We start from the raw sequence: 20,708 nt of genomic DNA on the forward strand, positions 1-20,708 counted from the left end.
TTGTGGAATGATCTGAGATTGTTTTTGATCAGGTTTGCTTTCCAGGAAGAGAAGGCAAGTTGTTTCAGAACAAATGCTTCACCACAGGATTCAGTGTACATGGGTAGGAAGAAGGGTAGGATAACTGAAGAAGAGATGGGAGTAATCTATGCATAAGAGTGAGTAGGTTTCTGTGGAAGAATTTCCATGCTGAGTTAATATCAGGGGTGTTAGATATAGCAGACCAGTCCTGAAGTGAGATGGCTGCTTGCAGTACCTGCCAGTCTGCCTGAGTGAACTGCTCGACTCGTTGTCACTGAGGAACCTCTCTAATAATAATAAGTTTAACTTACCTTTTCCTGGATCGATATTTACTTGCATAACTATGAGATCAGTAATTAATACTGATGGCACCAAAGTGCTTGCATATTACATGGACACCTCAGAGAGGATTGTCAGAATGACTTGTCATGCACAGATTAGTGTGGCTCGAATATCCCTATGAGCAATTAGCCAATTAAGACGAGATGATACTCAGCAACTAACCCTGCATGGTGTCCTGTACCATGGACAAGGACTGCAGCAAGCCCTGTTTTGGTAAAAGCCTGGAGGCTTTGGAAGACTGTCAACAACAGGAACACATCACGGTTTCCAATCTGACCACAAATTTGACCTTCGTAGGACTCACATCCTGGATGTCGCAACCAGTAAATATCAGGAATTGGTTTTTGAGGCGTAGCATTCATACATATTCTGAGCTATGGCCGACCCCATGAGAATGTGCGATTAATTGGGGGGGGGGCATTTCAATTAGTAGTGTCGGAGTAGGAGATACACTGTAGTCGCGTGGAGGAATTGAAGGATGATTGGGAAGTGTTGGAGAGTTGAAGGGATGGATGGGAGAGGGTGCACAAGGTGGGAGAGTTGTGCAATGTTTGAAAGTTGTAAAAGTAGAGCAATGCTGTTTTTTTGCAACTTTGCTGACCTACTTATAGCCTCAGCCAATCACGACACTGGGTACTATGACTCGAGTGATGAAATCATTGTGACTCAGACTGTGTACACGTGGCTCAGACAGAGCTCACTCACTGATGCCTCTGCCAAAGCATGTAACCCAAATTCTGATTGAACTGGATGACACATGTTTGGGTGACAGACGCTTGACAGTTTGTGAATCTGAATCAGTTATGCCTTTTGCATGGTTTTAACACACAACTCCCCTCAACGCTTCTCCCTCCCTCCCCCCCCCCCCCGGAGTGTTTTTTGTTGTTGTTGTTGTTTGCATATTTAGGAACAAGAATTCTAGGATGGTTAGGAATCTCATGGACACAATGAAACGTTGAGATTTATTTTTCTCTTGTTCCAGAGACCATTGTGTGTGCAGGCCATGGAGACTCAAACCGCAGTCCTTTGTCCTATCACAGTGATAGTGGAGATAGTGGGCTGGGATCTGGAACCTCATCTCCCATTGCTCATACTTTGTGCACCTCATCACCAGCTGAGAGCATCTTGACCAATTCCTTGGTCTCACTGCATCGTCATTCTCCTGCACACAAGAACCAGTCTGCAACCGTCAGCCTTACCATGGCTGTACCCAAGTCTCCATCATATCTAAACTTTCACAACCCTTCACTCCATGATCACCGCTACCAACAAGGAGCTCTCAATGAGGGTTCAGCCAATCCTGGGACATTTCATGGAGCCCAAGGTGCGACCAAGCCGAAGGTTGTCGGCATTGCGAGTAAGCTGCAGTCTACTACAGTACTAACTTAAATCCAGCTTCACACTCCAATATATGTGAAATTATTAGTGCAATATATCACACCGATTGGCAACTGCCACAGCTGCCATTGAAACCAAAGACATCTTGAGGTTTAAATCTGTGTTTTATGTAAACCAGGAGTCCTTAAAGAACTGCATTTTCTGCCACTATTGTACCCTCTGTTGGGATTGGGAAATGGTGCTAGATCATAGAATAAATAAAATAGATGGTGCTAAATAGAAATAGTGCTAAATAGAACACAGAACGCACACCAATTGCATGCAATGCCACGTCAGCCAGTTGAAATACCTGTGATGGACCAATATTCATTGATTGTGGTGACTTGTTAGTAGGAGACTATTTCCAGTAGTGAGCACCACAACATTAGTGCATGCCTATCTGTTTTGCTCGCAAAGTATGAATTTACTCATGGACCCGAACCGGAAGGCAAAGTTTGAATTACTCCACATTATCCATGCATCAAACATTATGTTGAATGTCACCTCTTCCTGTTCCTTATAGCAATCAATGGAATTGTGCTCGTGTGCAAGGTATGTGGAGATACAGCATCAGGATTTCACTACGGTGTACATGCTTGTGAAGGCTGCAAGGTAACGTGTACCTGTTGGTTAATCAATCAACCGTCTTAGTCATTACATCTAAGGCTTTAACCTGTCGACAATCAGTTTCTTTTTTTGTAATCTACTTTTGATGAATGAAGGAAAATTACTTGTATGTGTGTTTTGTCTTCTTTTTTTTGTAGTATCTTCCATGTATCTGTTCAATAGGGATGTAGAGCCAAATGTGGATTTTACGAGCTCTCAGTTGTGGAGAGTTTGCAAATCTCATTTCCTTTTCCTGTTTTCTGTCCAGGGTTTTTTCCGCAGAAGTATCCAGCAGGGTACGAAGTACAAGCCTTGTCTGCATGATGAACTGTGTACAATTGGTAGGGCAAACCGCAACCGCTGTCAGTTTTGCCGTTTCAACAAGTGCCTTGCTGTGGGCATGTCGAAGGATGGTGCGTCTTTTGCTTTGATCCTGATGGTTTGTACTCTGTAGGATTTTAGTCGTTGTGTAATCCTTGTCTCTTCATCCCAACTTTGATGGAGTTTGTCTTTGCTTGCTAAATCATTATCATTAAAAAAAAGTACTTCCTGTAATATCTTAAGCCACAAATTTCTCAGATTGAGAAACCATTCTAGCGATAATAAAGAGCTATCTTTATATTATTTACACAAAAGGGAGGGGAGGGAATGGGAAAGAAGGTTGAGAGATGATGGGAGTTAAAGAAAGTAGTGGAAGGGAGATGTATGGGACATCTGAAGGGTGGAGGGAGGACAAATATTCTGCCATGTAGCATACACAAAATGTAGATAGCCCCCAAAATATATGAGGACAATGGATTGTTCTTCAAAAGAATGTGTGCTTTCTTCAGAATATGTGCAAACTTAAAAAAAAACAACTTTCTACTTGTTCTGTTTTCTTTTTTCAGGTGATTTGCATGTTTTCACAGGTATCTTCATTCTCTCACTTTCGAATGCCCACAATCAACTGATGCTTTGAATGTGTTCCTTTGCTAATCACAGGTGTACGCTTTGGCCGTATCCCAAAGCGGGAGAAGCAGAGGATCCTGGAGGAGGTGAAAAGCAGCTTCAGTACAATACAGCCTGTTATAGAAGGCATTTGGTGCACCGGGGCCAATAAACAACCTGCAGAGGCATGCGAGGCTGCGGCAGCAAACACTGAGGCCATTTTTGTGGAAGTGAACACCCTAAGACAAGCAAGACTTTCAGAAATGTCCCTGACAAACCAAGAAAAGAGTCTGTTGGGGGAAATTGGGGGTCGACAATTGTTGCATGTTCCACGACCAGGCCAAGAATTAAAATCATGTTGTGCATCGCCATCGTATAACAATATGCCATACTACCACAAGCAAGTACTAGAGGCGTTTATTAATGTAGAATACCAAGAGGAAGCCGGGTTGATCTCTTCACTGGAGCAGAAAGTCATCGGTACAGAGAAGATGAAGGAGAACATCTACGGACATGGAGTAGAAGATGGTGGGAACCAAGAACCCTCTTTGGGTGGACATCAAGAGACCGAGGAGGAAACTCTGCAATCCAAGCAGGTGGTTGGGGGTGAAAATGGTGAATGCAGTACCTTGGAGCATCCAATGAAATTTCAGGTGTGGTGGATTTCTGCTTATTGCTTTTGCTGCATATCCTTCTCTCAGCTTGAATATCATTCATTCTCACTGAAGAATGAAGCGTTGTCGTTCTCATGACTTGTGAAGATACATGTTTATTATTATGTTTATTTGTGCCTTGTTTTGTGTTCTTGCTCCCTTTCTGTGTAATGAGTAGGAGCCCCATCATCCTCTTCCATGCCAACATGAAAATTATTTATGTTGCTTGCACTTGCTCACAAATGTGTGAATACGAATATATTCACACTTTTGCTAGACCAGGGTTGTTGTCCAACACTCTCCACTTTCCACATGTGGCGAATTATCCACAGACATGTGGTGTATTAATGTTCTTCAAATATATATATATATATATATATATATATATATATATATATATATATATATATATATATATATATATATATATAGTTGCAGACTCAGGGTTCGAGTCTCGCCACAAGGGGAAGCACTCAGGGTTTCTCCCAAACAATCGGTCCTGAGGCCGCCAGGCACAGATAACTACGTGCACCGTCAGGTTGCTCGGCAACTACAAATACCTGTTGATGCAGCCAATCCTGTAGGGTTATACTACCCCCCGTGATACCTCATGTGTGGATGGCTGTGCCAAGAGAGGTCACGTGTCCTCGGTGCGTAGTTGCGTTAAACTTACCATATCAGGTGCAGCCGAGCAGAGCTGCTGCCAAGGCTCATAAAATAAATTATTGAGGCAGAACTTCCCGGCAAAGCTAATGTGCAGACCATGCTGCACCAATGAAGAAAAAGATGAAAAGGGCTGAATTAATTAATAACTCGGGCAATTTTTTGCAACTTTTGCAACCTTTTTCATGGCATTCCCATGTCGTGAAACGCAAAGATATCACTTTCTTTTTGCCTGAGGATGCAGTAGGAGGGAGTTATAAGCGCAAATATTTTGCAACTTTTCCATTATAAGCGCAACTTCCGGCGTTAAGGCCCTGTCAAACCTTGACGTTTTAGCCAGCGTATGGCAAGGTATCAAAATGTATGTAAAACGCTGGCGTACGCTGAACTATTGATGTTTTTTTTAAGTTTTGGGCATATAATAACGTGTTGGACGTATGCATAACGTATTAGTAATGTACACAGAACGTTTCAATCACATATAGATAACTTATACCAACGAATGCTGAGCATGTTGTCGGCGTTCACAACCTATGCCCAACGATAGTCTAACTTATGCATAGCGCGCGGCAGCGTATCACCGACGATCACGTGGTGTAGGCTATTAATAGGCTGCGGCTCGAAAATTCAAATCATAACCGCATAACCAGCGTACTACGACGTATGCCAGCGTACTACGACGTATGCCATCGTGCTCTTAACGTATACAAACTTACCCATAACATATTCGGCGTGTGCCAGCGTTTTAGCCAAATTTTTCATACGTCAGGCATACGCTGGCTAAATCGTCAAGGTGTGACAGGGCCTTTAATCACACTTGAGTGGCTAAATCTGCTAAATGCTCGGCCATGAGGCATCGTGCTTGAGTGAAGCGGTGATAAGAACATTTTGTTCGAGTATCACCTGTGCATTGAATGAGTAGACTTACTGTCATGTGTCGCTGTGGTGTTCCTGTTTGCTATCAAGTTGTTATATCTTACCTCCTTTTTAAAAAAATATCGAGTTTAATCTCTATTATAAGGACGTCAGCTTTACTTGTCAATTATGCCCAAGGAAGCTGCTGCTTCTATTGCAAAAGTACGAACCTATGCAGCAGAATTTCCAACTGAGTTTGCAGTAACTTCTGGGAACAGTTTGTTCTGCAAGTTATGTTCTACAGTTGTGTGCCATGAACGACAGTCCAGTGTTCTGAACCATCGCAACAGTACAAAACCCACGAGACCCAAGGATGCTGCACATGAACCTCGACAGACATTGCTGCAAGCTGAGAAAGTGAGCAAGGGACAAGAATTTGTTGATTGGGTAGTTACGAGCTTTCTCTCAGCAGATATACCTCTCCACAAACTCAATAATCCGCAGGTGAAGTCACTATTTAAATTAATGGGCCACAATGCACCTTCGGAGTCCTGTTGCCGATCGCGAGTGACATCAATGGCAGAGAAAGAAACATTGCGGATTCAGAACTTGCTCAAGGGGAAGAACATATTTATGGTCATCGATGAAGCAGAGGTGGCAGGTGCAAAGTACATTAACACTTTTGTGGGCAATGTCGAATCAGCAGAAAAGACTTTCCTGCTGCACTGCAAGCAGCTTCCAGCCTCAGTCAACTCAGACAGTAATACAGGCAGTGGATGATGCCATCAAAACACTATATTCTGATCGGTCTCATTTTGTTCTACTCTTGAGCAACGCTGTGCGCTGCATGACTGCTGCTGGATGCCACCTCAAACAAATCTACCTGCGACTCCTCCATGTCATGTGTACTGCGCATCTACTTCATAACTGCACTGAAAAGGTTTGAGCCCACTTCTCTGACATTGATATAATCTGATAGTCAGGGTCAAAAGTACTGTTGTCAAGGACAAGGACCGTAAGGAGTTGTTTGCTGTAATTGGATACCCACCTCAACCCATCGTAACCTGCTGGGCAAGCTGTTTCAATGCGGCTTTCTACTTTGCTGACAATTTGCCAAGTGTCAGGAGAGTCATTGGGGAATTTCAAGGTAATGGTTTGCTTGTTATCAGAGCGAAGGAAGCTATAGTATCAGAACACCTGTCGAAGGACTTGCTCAGTATCGATCGTGACTACAAGTGCCTGATTGAGCTGGTTACTAAATGCAAAAGTTCAACATATATGATCTCTGATGCTCTCACTGATCTGAAATTATTCAGCTTCGGCAGTGACCCATGCGGGATAGCGTCTTATTTGGAGAGGCGTTTGGAGCAGAACAAGGACATAAAGCAGATCATGGATCTGGCAAGCGATGACATTCCACCAAGTTTGTATGCAAAGTTGCGAAAAAGTGTCAAGTTACTTCGATGAGCGTTGAAAGCCCTTTTTGATGTTAAAAAAAACGACTAGCGAAGGACCGTAACTTCTCGCCCGAAAACGTTGAGAAATATATTTCGGTGTATCACAATCACAGCAATGAACTGTGAATTTGAGTGATTTGATTTAATGCCGAATTGAAAAACCTTGTAAAATGTCATATCATTGCTGAATTCATGAAAATGTTGCATCATTGCCTACTTGCTAGCTTTGAGAATTTAATAAATAAATGACTAACTGAAAATTGCTCGTTGCAGTAGCCTCGAGGCACGGATTTTAAGTAACTTTTTAGTGCAACTTTTGGTGAAAAATAAATGCAACTTTTCACGATTTTTAGCGCAACAAAAATTTTGCCCTATTTATAATGCAAACAATTTATTACAAGCAAGGGAGAGGAAAGGTCACGTGGCACAGGAAAGGGTTTTATTCAATAAAATGTACAGCACGGGGAAGCCAGGATGTGTGAGTGTGGCAAAAGAAATGCAATTATTATTTACAAAAAGAAAGGCAGAGCAGAATTGAGCCATATAAACTTCTCCAATCTTAACGTATGTTGTACACATTACAGGTGCCATCAGACACACACCCGAGGAAATTATAGATAACCTGAGAGTGGAGAAGCAGTTGAGGGAAAAGCGACCTCGTTTTACCTGGCATGGTTGATGGATTGGGAGGCAATCCCTTCGGAGGAGGGAGGAGGGAAGAAAACTGGTGTGTCAACGGTGCGTGAGTGGAAGATGCAAAATGTGGTGCAATGTAATGCAAGAGGAAGTGTGGAGAAGTGCAAATTGGTATGCTCTTTCAGTGATGCGTCCACAGTGGACGAGACCATTAGAAGGGAGTAAAAGATGTGTGAAAGATAGCTTTACGGGATGTGTAAGGGAGCCTGCAAATGTGTTGTTGATGCTGATGACTGTGGAACGCCATGGGAGCTGAGCACCGATGACCCAGTGATGACCCGGCAATGACTTAGTGCTACTCATCTGGCTCATTCTCATGCTGCCCTCTCAGCTCGGCTCTCAGTTGGCAAGACTAGAAAACAATGCTTGGCTTGAAAAAGACTGGACCCAAAAGACGAAAGACAAAGGTCAAAAAGACTAAAGAACCCTGATTCATTCTCTTTTTATAGAACCCAGTGAGAAGGAGCCAGAATTTGGATCAACAGACCCTGTCGGCATTTCTGCGTGTCCCGATTGGTGCATAGACACCACCTTGTGAGAAGTATCCCCACAAGACTGGAGCCAAAAATGGCCTTAGTCACTCTCAGGCTCTGGCATGCAACAGAGCTCCATAATTTCAATGGGGCGCAGGTTTTCGGAAGTGTTCTCCGGCCACAAACGTGCGCTGGATTTCAACTGCACACTGTTAGTTAGCAGAACATCAGAGCCATCCAGACATTTGTGAATGAATCTCACTGCAAATTTACGCTTCAAGTTATGCGCCAAAGTGTTCTGGCTTGCAGGCACCCGCTGTGTTCTCCATTCCTCGGCATCCCCAATGACTGTTGTGAGCATCCAGGGACCTGATGGCAGTTGTGGCAGTTAAAATGAGGTGGAGTAAGCACTGTGGCATTTGCGGTAAATTTGATGAAGCATTGTAAGTGGTTGAGGTGATTGTGTTGATGAGGTTGAAATGTTTGGTTGTGATTGTGGAATTTGTGGTGAAGAGGTCAGGCATAGTTTGTTGTGGGGATTTTTAAAAGGCATTTGTAGTTATTATGAAGAGCGTTGTAACATCATGGTGACTGATCATGGTGAGTATGTAGGCCATCAGCCATGGCTCAGAAAGTGCCTGAAAATCAAGTTTTGTTCCACTCATCGGGGGGGGGGGGGTAGACAAAACCTTGATAATATGATAGTATATATCCAAATACATACGTATCCAAAAGTTCTCCACTCAAATAGCTGCAGTTATTGTGCATTTTCATCTTGAAAATCGATGCATTCCCCGTGCTCTCTCATTTGAATTTTCTCCACACGGATCACGTGCGGGCCACGTGACGCCTCGACAGCCAATAGATCGGCTGACATCGTATGCAAATTGTCAGACTGTCATGTGACCAGCTAAGTTGTCCAAGATGGCAGCTTCCTGCAGGGAGGAAATCACCGGCAGCTGATCGGCGATTTTTGATGAATATGGCCAGTGAATATGGCTCCCCAGTGTATTATTCACCAGGACAATGTAGCGAACGAAGAAGTCAAACGTTTTACGCCTGTAAGAAGGGATAAATGGAGAGAAAGTGTCAACAAATGGCTCGTCTTAGACGGTCACGAACGATGTTTAGCCGAGAGTGCCGGTGCGGGAGGACTAACTTCGATCATGGGCCTATTGTACCCGGAGTGCCGGTGTAAAGATTTCATCCTACCCCCGACGATTTCAGATTACCCCCTTCAAAACATTTATTTATGTATGTTTATTTACAAAAAAATAGTAATTTAATTGATATTGAAAACTAATTAGGGAAAAACTATTGACCACGTGACCGCCTTTAAAGAGTTTGCAATGAATTTTGATTTTATTATGAATGATTTTATTTTAATATTGTTATTAATTGAAATCAGTATTTCTCATGTAGTTATAGATTTTGCCACATTTTTATGAAATCCTTCTTCGATATAGTTGATATAAATAGACATACTGGTATATCTTTTTAACCAACTCGGACTATACTTACAATTATAGAAACAACACAATAAAATCAATGTATAAGAAAGGCAATGAAAACAGCTTATTTTTAATTCACAATTTCGTTGTGGTGGTGGTGGTCGTATGGCAGCTTAGCTGCCGGGGTAGCTCTCATTTCTTGAAGCGTGACTGTGTCGCTGATGCATTGCCCCTCTACCAGTACACACACTGGAACTGGTACTCATTTCACCGACCTCGGAAGGATGACAGGCTGAGTGCGTAGCCTGGTGTTGGCTCAGTGGTTAGGGTGGTGGCTTGGGATCGTAGGGTCCTGAGTAGTGGTCAGGGTGGCGACTTGGGATCCTAGGGTCCTGAGTAGTGGTTAGGGTGGTGGCTTGGGATCCTCGGGTCTTGAGTAGTGGTTCTGGTGGCGACTTGGAATCCCATGTCCTGAGTTCAAGCCCCGTCGGCCGCTGAATTAATACATCAGGGGGTTGACTCAGCATGTCATCCTTCCAAGGTCGGCGAAATGAGTACCAGTTCCAGTGTGTGTACTGCTAGAGGGGCACTGCATCAGACGACACCAGCAGGTGGCCTGCACACCCAACATTTTTTTCGAGCTAAGTTGGCTGACGTTAAAATGCTATCGATACTAATAAATGTCAGTGTGTGTCTCCTCCATATCTCCAAAAATCTAAAACCTATCAGCTTAAAACTTTGCATGTATTCTAAGAAAACTCCAAGGAAGTGAAAATTGGGTGTTTGGGTTAAGTAAAACACCCCTTTTGAAGATAATTAATGGCCTTATTTAATTATATCCTTTATCAGGCGCTTCCTTGGCCACCTCGCTCTTTAGGGTCTTAAGGCCTCGGTCACTTTGCTGGGGTCTGAAGCCGCCATGTTTTTTGGCCTGCCAAACCACCCCTTGACTTGGAACAGGCTGTAACAATTTCTTAACGACAGTTTTTTTTCTTCACTTTCCTCACTCATATTATCGAATGCCTGTTCATCATAGCTACAAATCGCTGGGTACTTTGCGATGCTTATGAACACCCAGAGATGACAGTGTTTGTGGCTTTATTTCGTTTTTGCACATGCCATAACCTCGAGAATCTCTTAATCTCAGCAGAATTACAAAATATAAGCTTCAGAATCGAACTTACAAGCAGATCTAACACCAAAAAGCTTTCCTTCTGTCCAATTCAGACATTTGACATTTTGGACATCTCCAGAGTCCGGGAAGTGAATGTTTAATATGATGGTTCGGTGATTGCTAATTGCATGCCAAGCGAGCAGTTTCTTATCCACCCTTTTCTTTGGAATGCTGAAGCCACTTAGCAAGCACTCTACAATATTCGCAGTCACTGAATACTGTATGTTGATTGACTTGGACAAAGTTCAGGGGGCACTCACGTGTGTTGTTCTGCGGTGAAACACGTGGTGGCTGACTCGCTGAAAATGTGAAATTTTATTTTCTATGACATCCCCCTTTTTGTTCTTCCATTATACAACCTGTCACTTCAGCAAAGATACAAGTAAAAACAAGAAAAAGAGCAATCATAGGTTGCAGACCCTCACCAGGACTTGTATTACTTTGTGTGGTGTAGTGTGTGTGTGTGTGTGTGTGTGTGTGTGTGTGTGTGTGTGTGTGTGTGTGTGTGTGTGTGTGTGTGTGTGTGTGTGTGTGTGTGTGTGTGTGTGTGTGTGTGTGTGTGTGTGTGATGCCTGGTGTTGGCTTAATGGTTTGGGAGGTGGGCTTGGGATCCCAGGATCCTGAGTTCAAATCCTCCTCAGCTGTTGAATTAATACCAGGTGGGGTTTACTCTGCCTGTCATTCTTCCAAGATCGGCAAAATGAGTGCCATCTTGTGGTATCCTGTGCCATCAGAGTGGCGACCTGTCCAGGATTGTGCCCAATAGCCAAGGAGATTGTTTAAGCAGCACCAACGCTCTGCACAGAGTATGGACCCAATGGATGGATGGATGGATTTGTGTGGCGTTTGTGTACTGTTGTGTTATCTATCTATAATTCCAGCAATCTGTGTGTGTGTGTGTGTGTGTGTGTGTGTGTGTGTGTGTGTGTGTGTGTGTGTGTGTGTGTGTGTGTGTGTGTGTGTGTGTGTGTGTGTGTGTGTGTGTGTGTGTGTGTGTGTGTGACCGCTGTTTCTCGACATCCTCTGGTCCGATCTAATTGAAACTTGCCAGATATATTGCTGGGGACCTGAGGATGTGCCTTTTCAAGGTTTGATATTAATCGGACAAGTGCTTCCCGAGTTATGGCCATTTATTTACCAAACCAATGACAAGACACGTTGTTGCGTAGGCGTGGCCGATGGGGAAGGGAAGCACAGCCATGTTCCCCATTACGGGTTACAACGTACGGGCTTCCGGAGAGTGATGACTTCGTGTATTCCAATAATTTCTCGATTTCTTATGCGCATTTATAGATAAAAACAATGGCCCAAGTTATGATCGTTTTCATATTAGACGGTGTATAAATTTCGGGAACATCAGAGTGCTGGTATGCTCCGAACCAGGAAGTAAAAATTTTTCTCTCTTCTCTTCTCTTTTTGTTTTTCCTTGCCACGACATTGCGAAAAGGTAAAATACGTTGGCGCTAATTGAATAATTGGGTATTAAAACTAAATTGCGAATAATCGTAACTGCGAATAATATCGAACTTCCGGGTCACGCACGTACAGGCACGCGAGAGCGAAGAAACGGCCTGTGTGGTTTATTTATTTATTATTATTTATTTATTTATTTGTTTATATATATATATATATATATATATTTTTTTTTTTACGGGCACATACTAGTGTAATCAATGAGACATAATTAGAACCGCCACTTGATAAATGCTGGCAGTGATGACCGGGTACCATGACGTCCCGCTTTGATGTAACCCCACTTTGATCGGACACCTGACCCCGGCCCATGACGTTTTTATTATTATTCATTATTCAATTGAATTTAGAATGGGATTGAAATAAATTGAATTCATATCAAATGGAAGACCAAATAGGTACAGTACTGCATTGGAGTCATCAGAAGAAACCCAAACAAACAAAAAGCAAGGATGAAGTCACCAGGAGGAATTTGGATGGGATTCGAATTTCAGCTGCTGCTACTCTACCCTCAAACCCATCCAGGCGCAGCTGAGTGAGCCGTATTTAATAATAATAAAAAAAACCAAAATAAAAAGAACTTTTTATAGCTGCCAGACAATGCATCCGATCAAGTTGAATTTTAAAACATTTATTCTGCATCACTACTAAATCATAAATGTGAAATTTCATGTCGAACGATTAAGCGATTCCAGAGAAAGCATTATGAAATATTTTTCTTCAATCTAATATGGCTGCCAAACCATATAACCTATCAATTATTCCTTAACCACCATGTACACCCATGGCTTGGGGAACACTTGTGTGAAGTTTCCCCTTGATCTGTCCAGCCATTCTGGAGAAGATTTGTATAAGTTTTAGGGTAAATTCAATGTGGCTGCCAAACCATGTGACAAATGACATCATACGTGTGAACCTATTGTTCCTCATGTATAGCCGGTCATACATGTAAAGTTTTGCCTCAATCTGTTCATCCACTTCAGAGATTTTTGAAGGTTTAAAAAACAATAAAAAATAAACAATATGGCTGGCGAATCTCCTGACCAATGATGTCATCAATTATTTTTTTCTGTGGATAATTTTATCCCTGGATGACACACAGAAATTTTGATACTGATCAGATGTGGCGTTCTACATCTGCAATTATGATGTAATAACAAAGCACCTATGACGTTATCAAAAAAAATCACACTTATTCCCCATGAGTACTTGCCATGTGCCAAGTTTCAATTTTTCCTTGGTGCGGTTTCAGAGATACAGATGTCCAAATTTTTTCTGTTTTTGAAACATGGCTGCCACACAACGTGACCAATGATGTCATAATTAGGATTATAACATTCTACATGTGTAGTCACACCTATGGTGAAAATTTCATCTCAATTCGACAAGCAGTTGCAGAGAAAAACACGAAAGTTCTGAACAGACAGACAGAAACGGACCCAAGCGCAATACCCTCCCTTTCGGCGAGGGTAATTAAACGTGTTGCTTTTAAAAGTTTCCTTCAAAAGTATTGTGCATTGCATGGTGAAGCCACTTGGTGCATGTTCTTCAAGTTTTAATTATGATACCACGGTTCTCCTGGAGGTAGGAAGGCAAAATAATTTATATAATCACAATGAGAGAAAATATTTTCAGTTATGAAGAAAGGAATCGCCACACAATAGCAGGAAAGGCAAGAGGTTACGCATGCTCACTCTGCGTTGTCTGGATTTGAATCCTGACCCAGCTATAAACTGTCATCCCGATGTTTCACAGGCAGGGTGATTCATCAATGTGTGTGTCGTCTCTTGGAAGGACAATAAACTGGGCATCACATCTGCTGGAATCCCTCACCCCTCTCCCTCACTCTCCCCTCTCCCTCCCCTCTCCCTCCCAACCCCATTCCAACCCCTCACCCTCTCTCCCACCTCTCTCTCTCTCTCTCTCTCTCTCTCTCTCTCTCTCTCTCTCTCTCTCTCTCTCTCTCTCTCTCTCTCTCTCTCTCTCTCTCTCTCTCTCTCTCTCTCTCTCTCTCTCTCTCTCTCTCTCTCTCTCTCTCTCTCTCTCTCTCTCACTCTCTCTCTCTCTCACTCTCTCACTCTCTCACTCTCTCACTCTCTCACTCTCTCTCACTCTCTCACTCTCTCACTCTCTCACTCTCTCACTCTCTCTCTCTCTCACTCTCTCACTCTCTCACTCTCTCACTCTCTCACTCTCTCACTCTCTCACTCTCTCCTCTCTCTCTCTCTCTCTCTCTCTCTCTCTCTCTCTCTCTCTCTCTCTCTCTCTCTCTCTCTCTCTCTCTCTCTCCTCTCTCTCTCTCTCTCTCTCTCTCCCTCTCTCCTCTCTCTCTCTCTCCTCTCCCTCCTTCCTCTCTCTCTCCCTCCCTCCTTCCTCTCTCTTTCTCTCCCTCCCTCCTCTCTCTCTCTCCCCTCCCTCCTTCCTCTCTCTCTCCCTCCCTCCTTCCTCTCTCTCTCTCCCTCCCTCCTTCCTCTCTCTCTCTCCTCCCTCCTTCCTCTCTCTCTCTCTCTCTCTCTCTCTCTCTCTCTCTCTCTCTCTCCCTCTCCTTCCTCTCTCTCTCCCTCCCTCCTTCCTCTCTCTCTCCCTCCCTCCTTCCTCTCTCTCTCCCCTCCCTCCTTCCTCTCTCTCTCCCTCCCTCCTTCCTCTCTCTCCCCTCCCTCCTTCCTCTCTCTCTCTCCCTCCCTCCTTCCTCTTTCTCTCCCCTCCCTCCTTCCTCTCTCTCTCTCCCCTCCCTCCTTCCTCTCTCTCTCCCCTCCCTCCTTCCTCTCTCTCCCCTCCCTCCTTCCTCTCTCTCCCTCCCTCCTTCCTCTCTCTCTCTCTCCCTCCCTCCTTCCTCTCTCTCTCCCTCCCTCCTTCCTCTCTCTCCCCTCACTCCTTCCTCTCTCTCTCCTCACTCCTTCCTCTCTCTCTCTCTCTCTCTCTCCCTCACTCCTTCCTCTCTCTCTCTCCCCTCCCTCCTTCCTCTCTCTCTCCCTCCCTCCTTCCTCTCTCTCCCTCCCTCCTTCCTCTCTCTCCCCTCCCTCCTTCCTCTCTCTCTCCTCCCTCCTTCCTCTCTCTCTCTCTCCCTCCCTCCTTCCTCTTTCTCTCCCCTCCCTCCTTCCTCTCTCTCTCTCCCTCCCTCCTTCCTCTCTCTCTCTCTCTCTCCCTCCTTCCTCTCTCTCTCTCCCTCCCTCCTTCCTCTCTCTCTCTCCCCTCCCTCCTTACTCTCTCTCTCCCTCCCTCCTTCCTCTCTCTCCCCTCACTCCTTCCTCTCTCTCCTCCCTCCTCCCTCCTCCCTCCTCCCTCCCTCCCTCCTCCCTCCTCCCTTCTCTCTCTCCTCCCTCCTCCCTCCTCCCTTCTCTCTCTCTCCTCCCTCCTTCTCCTCTCTCTCTCTCTCTCCCCTCCCTCCTTCTCCTCTCTCTCTCTCTCTCTCCTCCCTCCTTCTCCTCTCTCTCTCTCTCTCTCCCTCCCTCCTTCTCCTCTTTCTCTCTCTCTCTCCCTCCCTCCTTCCTCTCTCTCTCTCTCTCCCTCCCTCCTTCCTCTCTCTCTCTCTCCCCTCCCTCCTTCCTCTCTCTCTCTCTCTCCCCTCCCTCCTTCCTCTCTCTCTCTCCCCTCCCTCCTTCCTCTCTCTCTCTCTCCCCTCCCTCCTTCCTCTCTCTCTCTCCCCTCCCTCCTTCCTCTCTCTCTCTCCCCTCCCCCCTTCCTCTCTCTCCCCCCTCCCTCCCTCCTCTCTCTCTCTCCCCTCCCTCCTTCCTCTCTCTCTCCCCTCCCTCCTTCCTCTCTCTCTCTCTCTCTCCCTCCCTCCTTCCTCTCTCTCTCTCCCTCCCTCCTTCCTCTCTCTCTCCCTCCCTCCTTCCTCTCTCTCTCTCCCTCCCTCCTTCCTCTCTCTCTCTCCCTCCCTCCTTCCTCTCTCTCTCCTCCCTCCTTCCTCTCTCTCTCTCTCCCCTCCCTCCTTCCTCTCTCTCTCCCCTCCCTCCTTCCTCTTTCTCTCCCCTCCCTCCTTCCTCTCTCTCTCTCTCCCTCCCTCCTTCCTCTCTCTCTCCCCTCCCTCCTTCCTCTCTCTCTCTCCCTCCCTCCTTCCTCTTTCTCTCCCCTCCCTCCTTCCTCTCTCTCTCTCCCTCCCTCCTTCCTCTCTCTCTCCCTCCCTCCTTCCTCTCTCTCCCCTCACTCCTTCCTCTCTCTCTCCCTCACTCCTTCCTCTCTCTCTCCCCTCTCTCTCTCCTCACTCCTTCCTCTCTCTCTCTCCCTCCCTCCTTCCTCTCTCTCTCCCCTCCCTCCTTCCTCTCTCTCCCCTCCCTCCTTCCTCTCTCTCCCTCCCTCCTTCCTCTCTCTCTCCCCTCCCTCCTTCCTCTCTCTCTCTCCCCTCCCTCCTTCCTCTCTCTCTCTCCCCTCCCTCCTTCCTCTCTCTCTCTCCCCTCCCTCCTTCCTCTCTCTCTCTCCCCTGCCTCCTTCCTCTCTCTCTCCCCTCCCTCCTTCCTCTCTCTCTCCCGTCCCTCCTTCCTCTCTCTCCCCTCACTCCTTCCTCTCTCTCTCTCTCCTCACTCCTTCCTCTCTCTCTCTCTCCCCTCACTCCTTCCTCTCTCTCTCTTCCCTTCCTCCTTCCTCCCTCTCTCTCCCCTCCCTCCTTCCTCTCTCTCTCCCCTCCCTCCTTCCTCTCTCTCTCCCCTCCCTCTTTCCTCTCTCTCTCCCCTCCCTCCCTCCTCTCCCTCCTTCCTCTCTCTCCCCTCCCTCCTTCCTCCCTCTCTCCCCTCCCTCCTTCCTCTCTCTCCCCTCCCTCCTTCCTCTCTCTCTCTCCCCTCCCTCTCTCGCCCCTCAATAACCTCATCAACAAAGTGATGGTTTGTATTTGTTCATTTTTAATATCACTCAAGAACAAATGACTTCTGCTGTTCTATCAGCACCACCTACAGATATCAGCGATGTATCTGACAGTCGCCTAGTTTCGATATTCAAATCTATGATAAACTTCTATTTTTACCTCCGCCCACCGAAGGTGGAAGGAAGTTATGTTTTCACCCATCTCTGTCTGTCTGCTTGCTTGTCTTTATTATTATCAGGATATCTCAAAAAGTTGTAGATGGATTTGTACCAAACTTGCTGGGTGGATAACTTATGGACAAAGAATCAATTGATTCGACTATGGTGAAGATCCAAATCCGATTCCAGATTGTGCATTCATTTATTAGTATTGCATATATATTTTTTTATCATGTTGCGAATATGGTGACCTGATCGCCAAAAGTTTGGCGAGCATCAATATCCCATTTGACATGGAGGTGCTAGATGGACCAATGGAAATGTTGAACAGATACTCTTGTTTCTCATAGACCTTCCCAATGAAGAAGATTCATTTGAGGCCAGAGGAGTACAGTACCATGGAACTCTGGGAGGATTTCTCCAGCTTATTAACAATGGCAGTAAAGGATGTGGTGAAGTTTGCACGTAGAATTCCTGGCTTCCTCAACCTCTCGGTGAATGACCAGGTTACCCTTCTCAAGGCTGGTGCTTTAAAGGTACAGCAAATTATTGCTTCTCGGATCTAAAGCAGACAATGTAAGATGCAGTCGGTTCATCCATGTGAACCTCAGATGATTCACTTCAATGTTGCTTGTACTTCACATCAGAGTAGCCTTCGGTTCACTTCACAATCAAGTACAGTACCATACAGGATTGGAATTGACACAGAGGAAAAATTGGGTCCAAAATTCAAACAACAATTGATTGGATCACATCTCAAGTGTAAAAAAATAATGAAATGTTCCATCGTACAGTCACGTGTTGACATAGCACACTGAGATTGGTTGTCAAACAAGTAATCAGCATGGCACACCTGCAGAAAGACTATAAAAGCATAGGTAGTGATATCGTTGTTGTGTGGTGAATCCTTTGGTTCTTGGAAACTAAACATCAGTTTCTGTGCCAGTTTCTCCTCTGGTTCCATAATTATTTTTGTAATCATGTAGGACTTGCCTGTGAATAATTTATTTCACATGAATATTTTCCCACATTCATCATTGAGTTGGATCTAATCTAATCCTTGAGAAAATTGTTCATAATTTACTGAAAGCCGTTGATATAAATTTGGCATGTATCACAATAGCCAAAAGGTATGTTTATCCCATGCACACAAAGCTAAAAAGCAGGGTTAAGCAAATGTTTCACTTGTCTCTCTGTCGTTCTATCTATAAACATCAGTTTATGATCGAAGAACAACAACTTGATTTAAATTGAATATTATATTTTGAATATGAATTGAAAAACGAACGTGTGGTTTAGCAGAACTTTTAACTTTTAATTTGTCCCGATTACACATGCGCAGAGAGGAGTGAGAATTATTTTACCGTCTACCTATCTGGAAGCCAAACAACATTGAAAATCATTCGAAACAGGAAACTTACTGTTTTAAGGATGTCACAAAGGACACAGAAAACAGGCACGAATTATAACTAATGCAATGTGTTATAGAAGGTGTTGCAAAAGACTCTGCATCAATGGCGGTAAACTTCCGGAATTTTTTTCTACAACCTTTGAAATCGTTATTTTATTTCAATTAAATTACATGCTTGAACACGAAAACCCAAATCACCTTTTTTGCACTTTCAAAAACCTTTATTTTAGCAGTAATAGGACGAAATATTACAGCATTTTCCCTCATCAGGACCAATTAAATTTGCCACTCATAGACCCTTCCCACGTCCTTCTTTCTCAAGACAGCACGGGTTATGGTGTTTTATAAACTCTTTAGTTGACTGTTTGATAACCCCTTCCCACCCCTCTTCCCATTCAGACTGAGTTAGACTTGTGTAGGATTGTCTGCTTCTCCCCCACCCATCTATTAGAAGCAAATTTGGTGTATTTTTAACTCGTGTTTATAATACAGTCATGTAATCTGCATGAAATGATGCCGGTGCGATTGAAGTCATCTGTAAACCCCTGTCAATCATGTGTACGCTCTTATTTCTTGCGAACGTTACACCAACGAGATAATTGCCTGACATTCACAAATTGAATGACTTCAGTGTATTGGTTGGTAGCTCGACAGATTTTCTGCCTCAGCAGGAGATGTAAAATGCTGTGTCCCTAAGTCCATTGTTGTATCCTGCAAAATATGTAACAAAACACGATTGTTCTGGCAGGTGGTCGTGGTGCGCTTCTCATCGCTGTTTGACTTTGAGCAGCGCACAATTCGTTTGCTGGATGGTCAGAGTTATCCGCTAGGGGCACTACACCACTTTGGAATGGATGAGCTACTGCAGGCCATGATCGACTTCAGTGAAGATTTCGCATCACTCTGTCTTTCACCTACTGAAATAGACCATTTTGCTGCAGTTGCACTTCTCACAGCCGGTGAGTAAACACGATTAAAGCTCCAAGTATCGCGAAACCTTACCCACCATGGCTGGCAAGTTCGAGAGGTGTTTTAAATTGCCCTTGCACCATGACAGATCGAACAGGCATGGACGACGTGGCGGCTGTGGAGAGGCTGCACGAAAGTGTCATGGAATCTCTGAGTGACGTTGTCATGCAACGGCATGGTGATGGAGGAATTTTGTTCACAAAACTGCTTCTATGCCTTCCAGACCTTCGGACACTCAATAAGCTACATTCGGAGCAGTTGCTTGCCATTCGCATTGACAGCTCATGTTGGGTGACTTCACATCTTGAGTAACTTTCATCTAACCATTAATTACTTTTAAAATAATGATGGATTTTATAATTCTAAACAAGGCATTATAGGTTACAACTAAAAGGCTTTTGCCAGATCTGATCCGTCCTCTGACATTCAATATCATCGTGGTTCTATGTTAGCGTTTGAGTAAGTACACCCAGTGGTGTCTATTCCCTTTCAGGGTGGGAATTTGGCCAGGGTACCGGCACACAATGGCCTACTATTTTGAGAAATGGTAGGCCATTGTCATTATCATTGCATCTTTCACATTCAGCAGTGAAAGTTTAAACAGATAGTGTTTATCAATAAAGCACCTGTTTATTTATTTAGTTATCTATTTTTATAACAGCTATAAGGAATATATTCCAAAAATTATAACCTCAAAAACACATTCGAATCAAACCAGATTAAGTGTTTTTTTTTTCCTAACCATGGCAGGTCATGCAAATAAATCTTACTGCCTGAAACTCTGATGCAAATATAGTTACATTTGAATATATTGTCATGTGACCAAAGGTCAGGTCTGCCCGTGGGCAATTGGAGGAACTCGACGACATCCTGCCCCAAAGCTGAAACCCCACCTCTTCCTGTGGAGCCATCAGGTGGCCCAGATTTCCTACCGGTTAAAATGACCAATTAACTACCCGAGAAGCAAGACTCATGATGCAAGACCAGTTAACATCAACAAGAAATCTTCGATTAACAATTGCCACTGAAAAAAAAATTGCCATTAATGAGGGCTCGGAAACGCAGGGAAATGGTAAGATTTAAACTGCACTTTTACAGACCTGAAGTGGTATGGATACATCAACTCAAAACCCATGGTGCTCAGAGTACTGAAAGTCTCCACCTTGTCAACAGAGTCCGTTGGAATCACAAACTGTGGGGGAAC

The 20,708-nt window shown here is 44.4% G+C and overlaps 1 protein-coding gene across 1 annotated transcript in view; it reads left to right on the forward strand.

The window, feature by feature from the left end:
* Positions 1-20,141, forward strand: part of LOC147027959 (nuclear receptor subfamily 1 group D member 2-like) — a 37,529-nt gene extending 17,388 nt beyond the window's left edge. Inside the window, exons 2-8 of the mRNA XM_085877840.1 lie at positions 1,346-1,720; positions 2,264-2,352; positions 2,615-2,759; positions 3,328-3,926; positions 17,475-17,660; positions 19,284-19,494; positions 19,593-20,141. Coding sequence (XP_085733966.1) covers positions 1,346-1,720; positions 2,264-2,352; positions 2,615-2,759; positions 3,328-3,926; positions 17,475-17,660; positions 19,284-19,494; positions 19,593-19,816 — 1,829 coding nt within the window. The 3' untranslated portion in view covers positions 19,817-20,141. The remainder of the gene's footprint in view (positions 1-1,345; positions 1,721-2,263; positions 2,353-2,614; positions 2,760-3,327; positions 3,927-17,474; positions 17,661-19,283; positions 19,495-19,592) is intronic.
* Positions 20,142-20,708: the final 567 nt, after the last annotated feature.

This window comes from Eptatretus burgeri, chromosome 4 (assembly GCF_056783735.1).
Source record: "Eptatretus burgeri isolate ZD-2024b chromosome 4, Ebu_testis_v1, whole genome shotgun sequence".
NCBI classification, from domain to species: domain Eukaryota; kingdom Metazoa; phylum Chordata; class Myxini; order Myxiniformes; family Myxinidae; genus Eptatretus; species Eptatretus burgeri.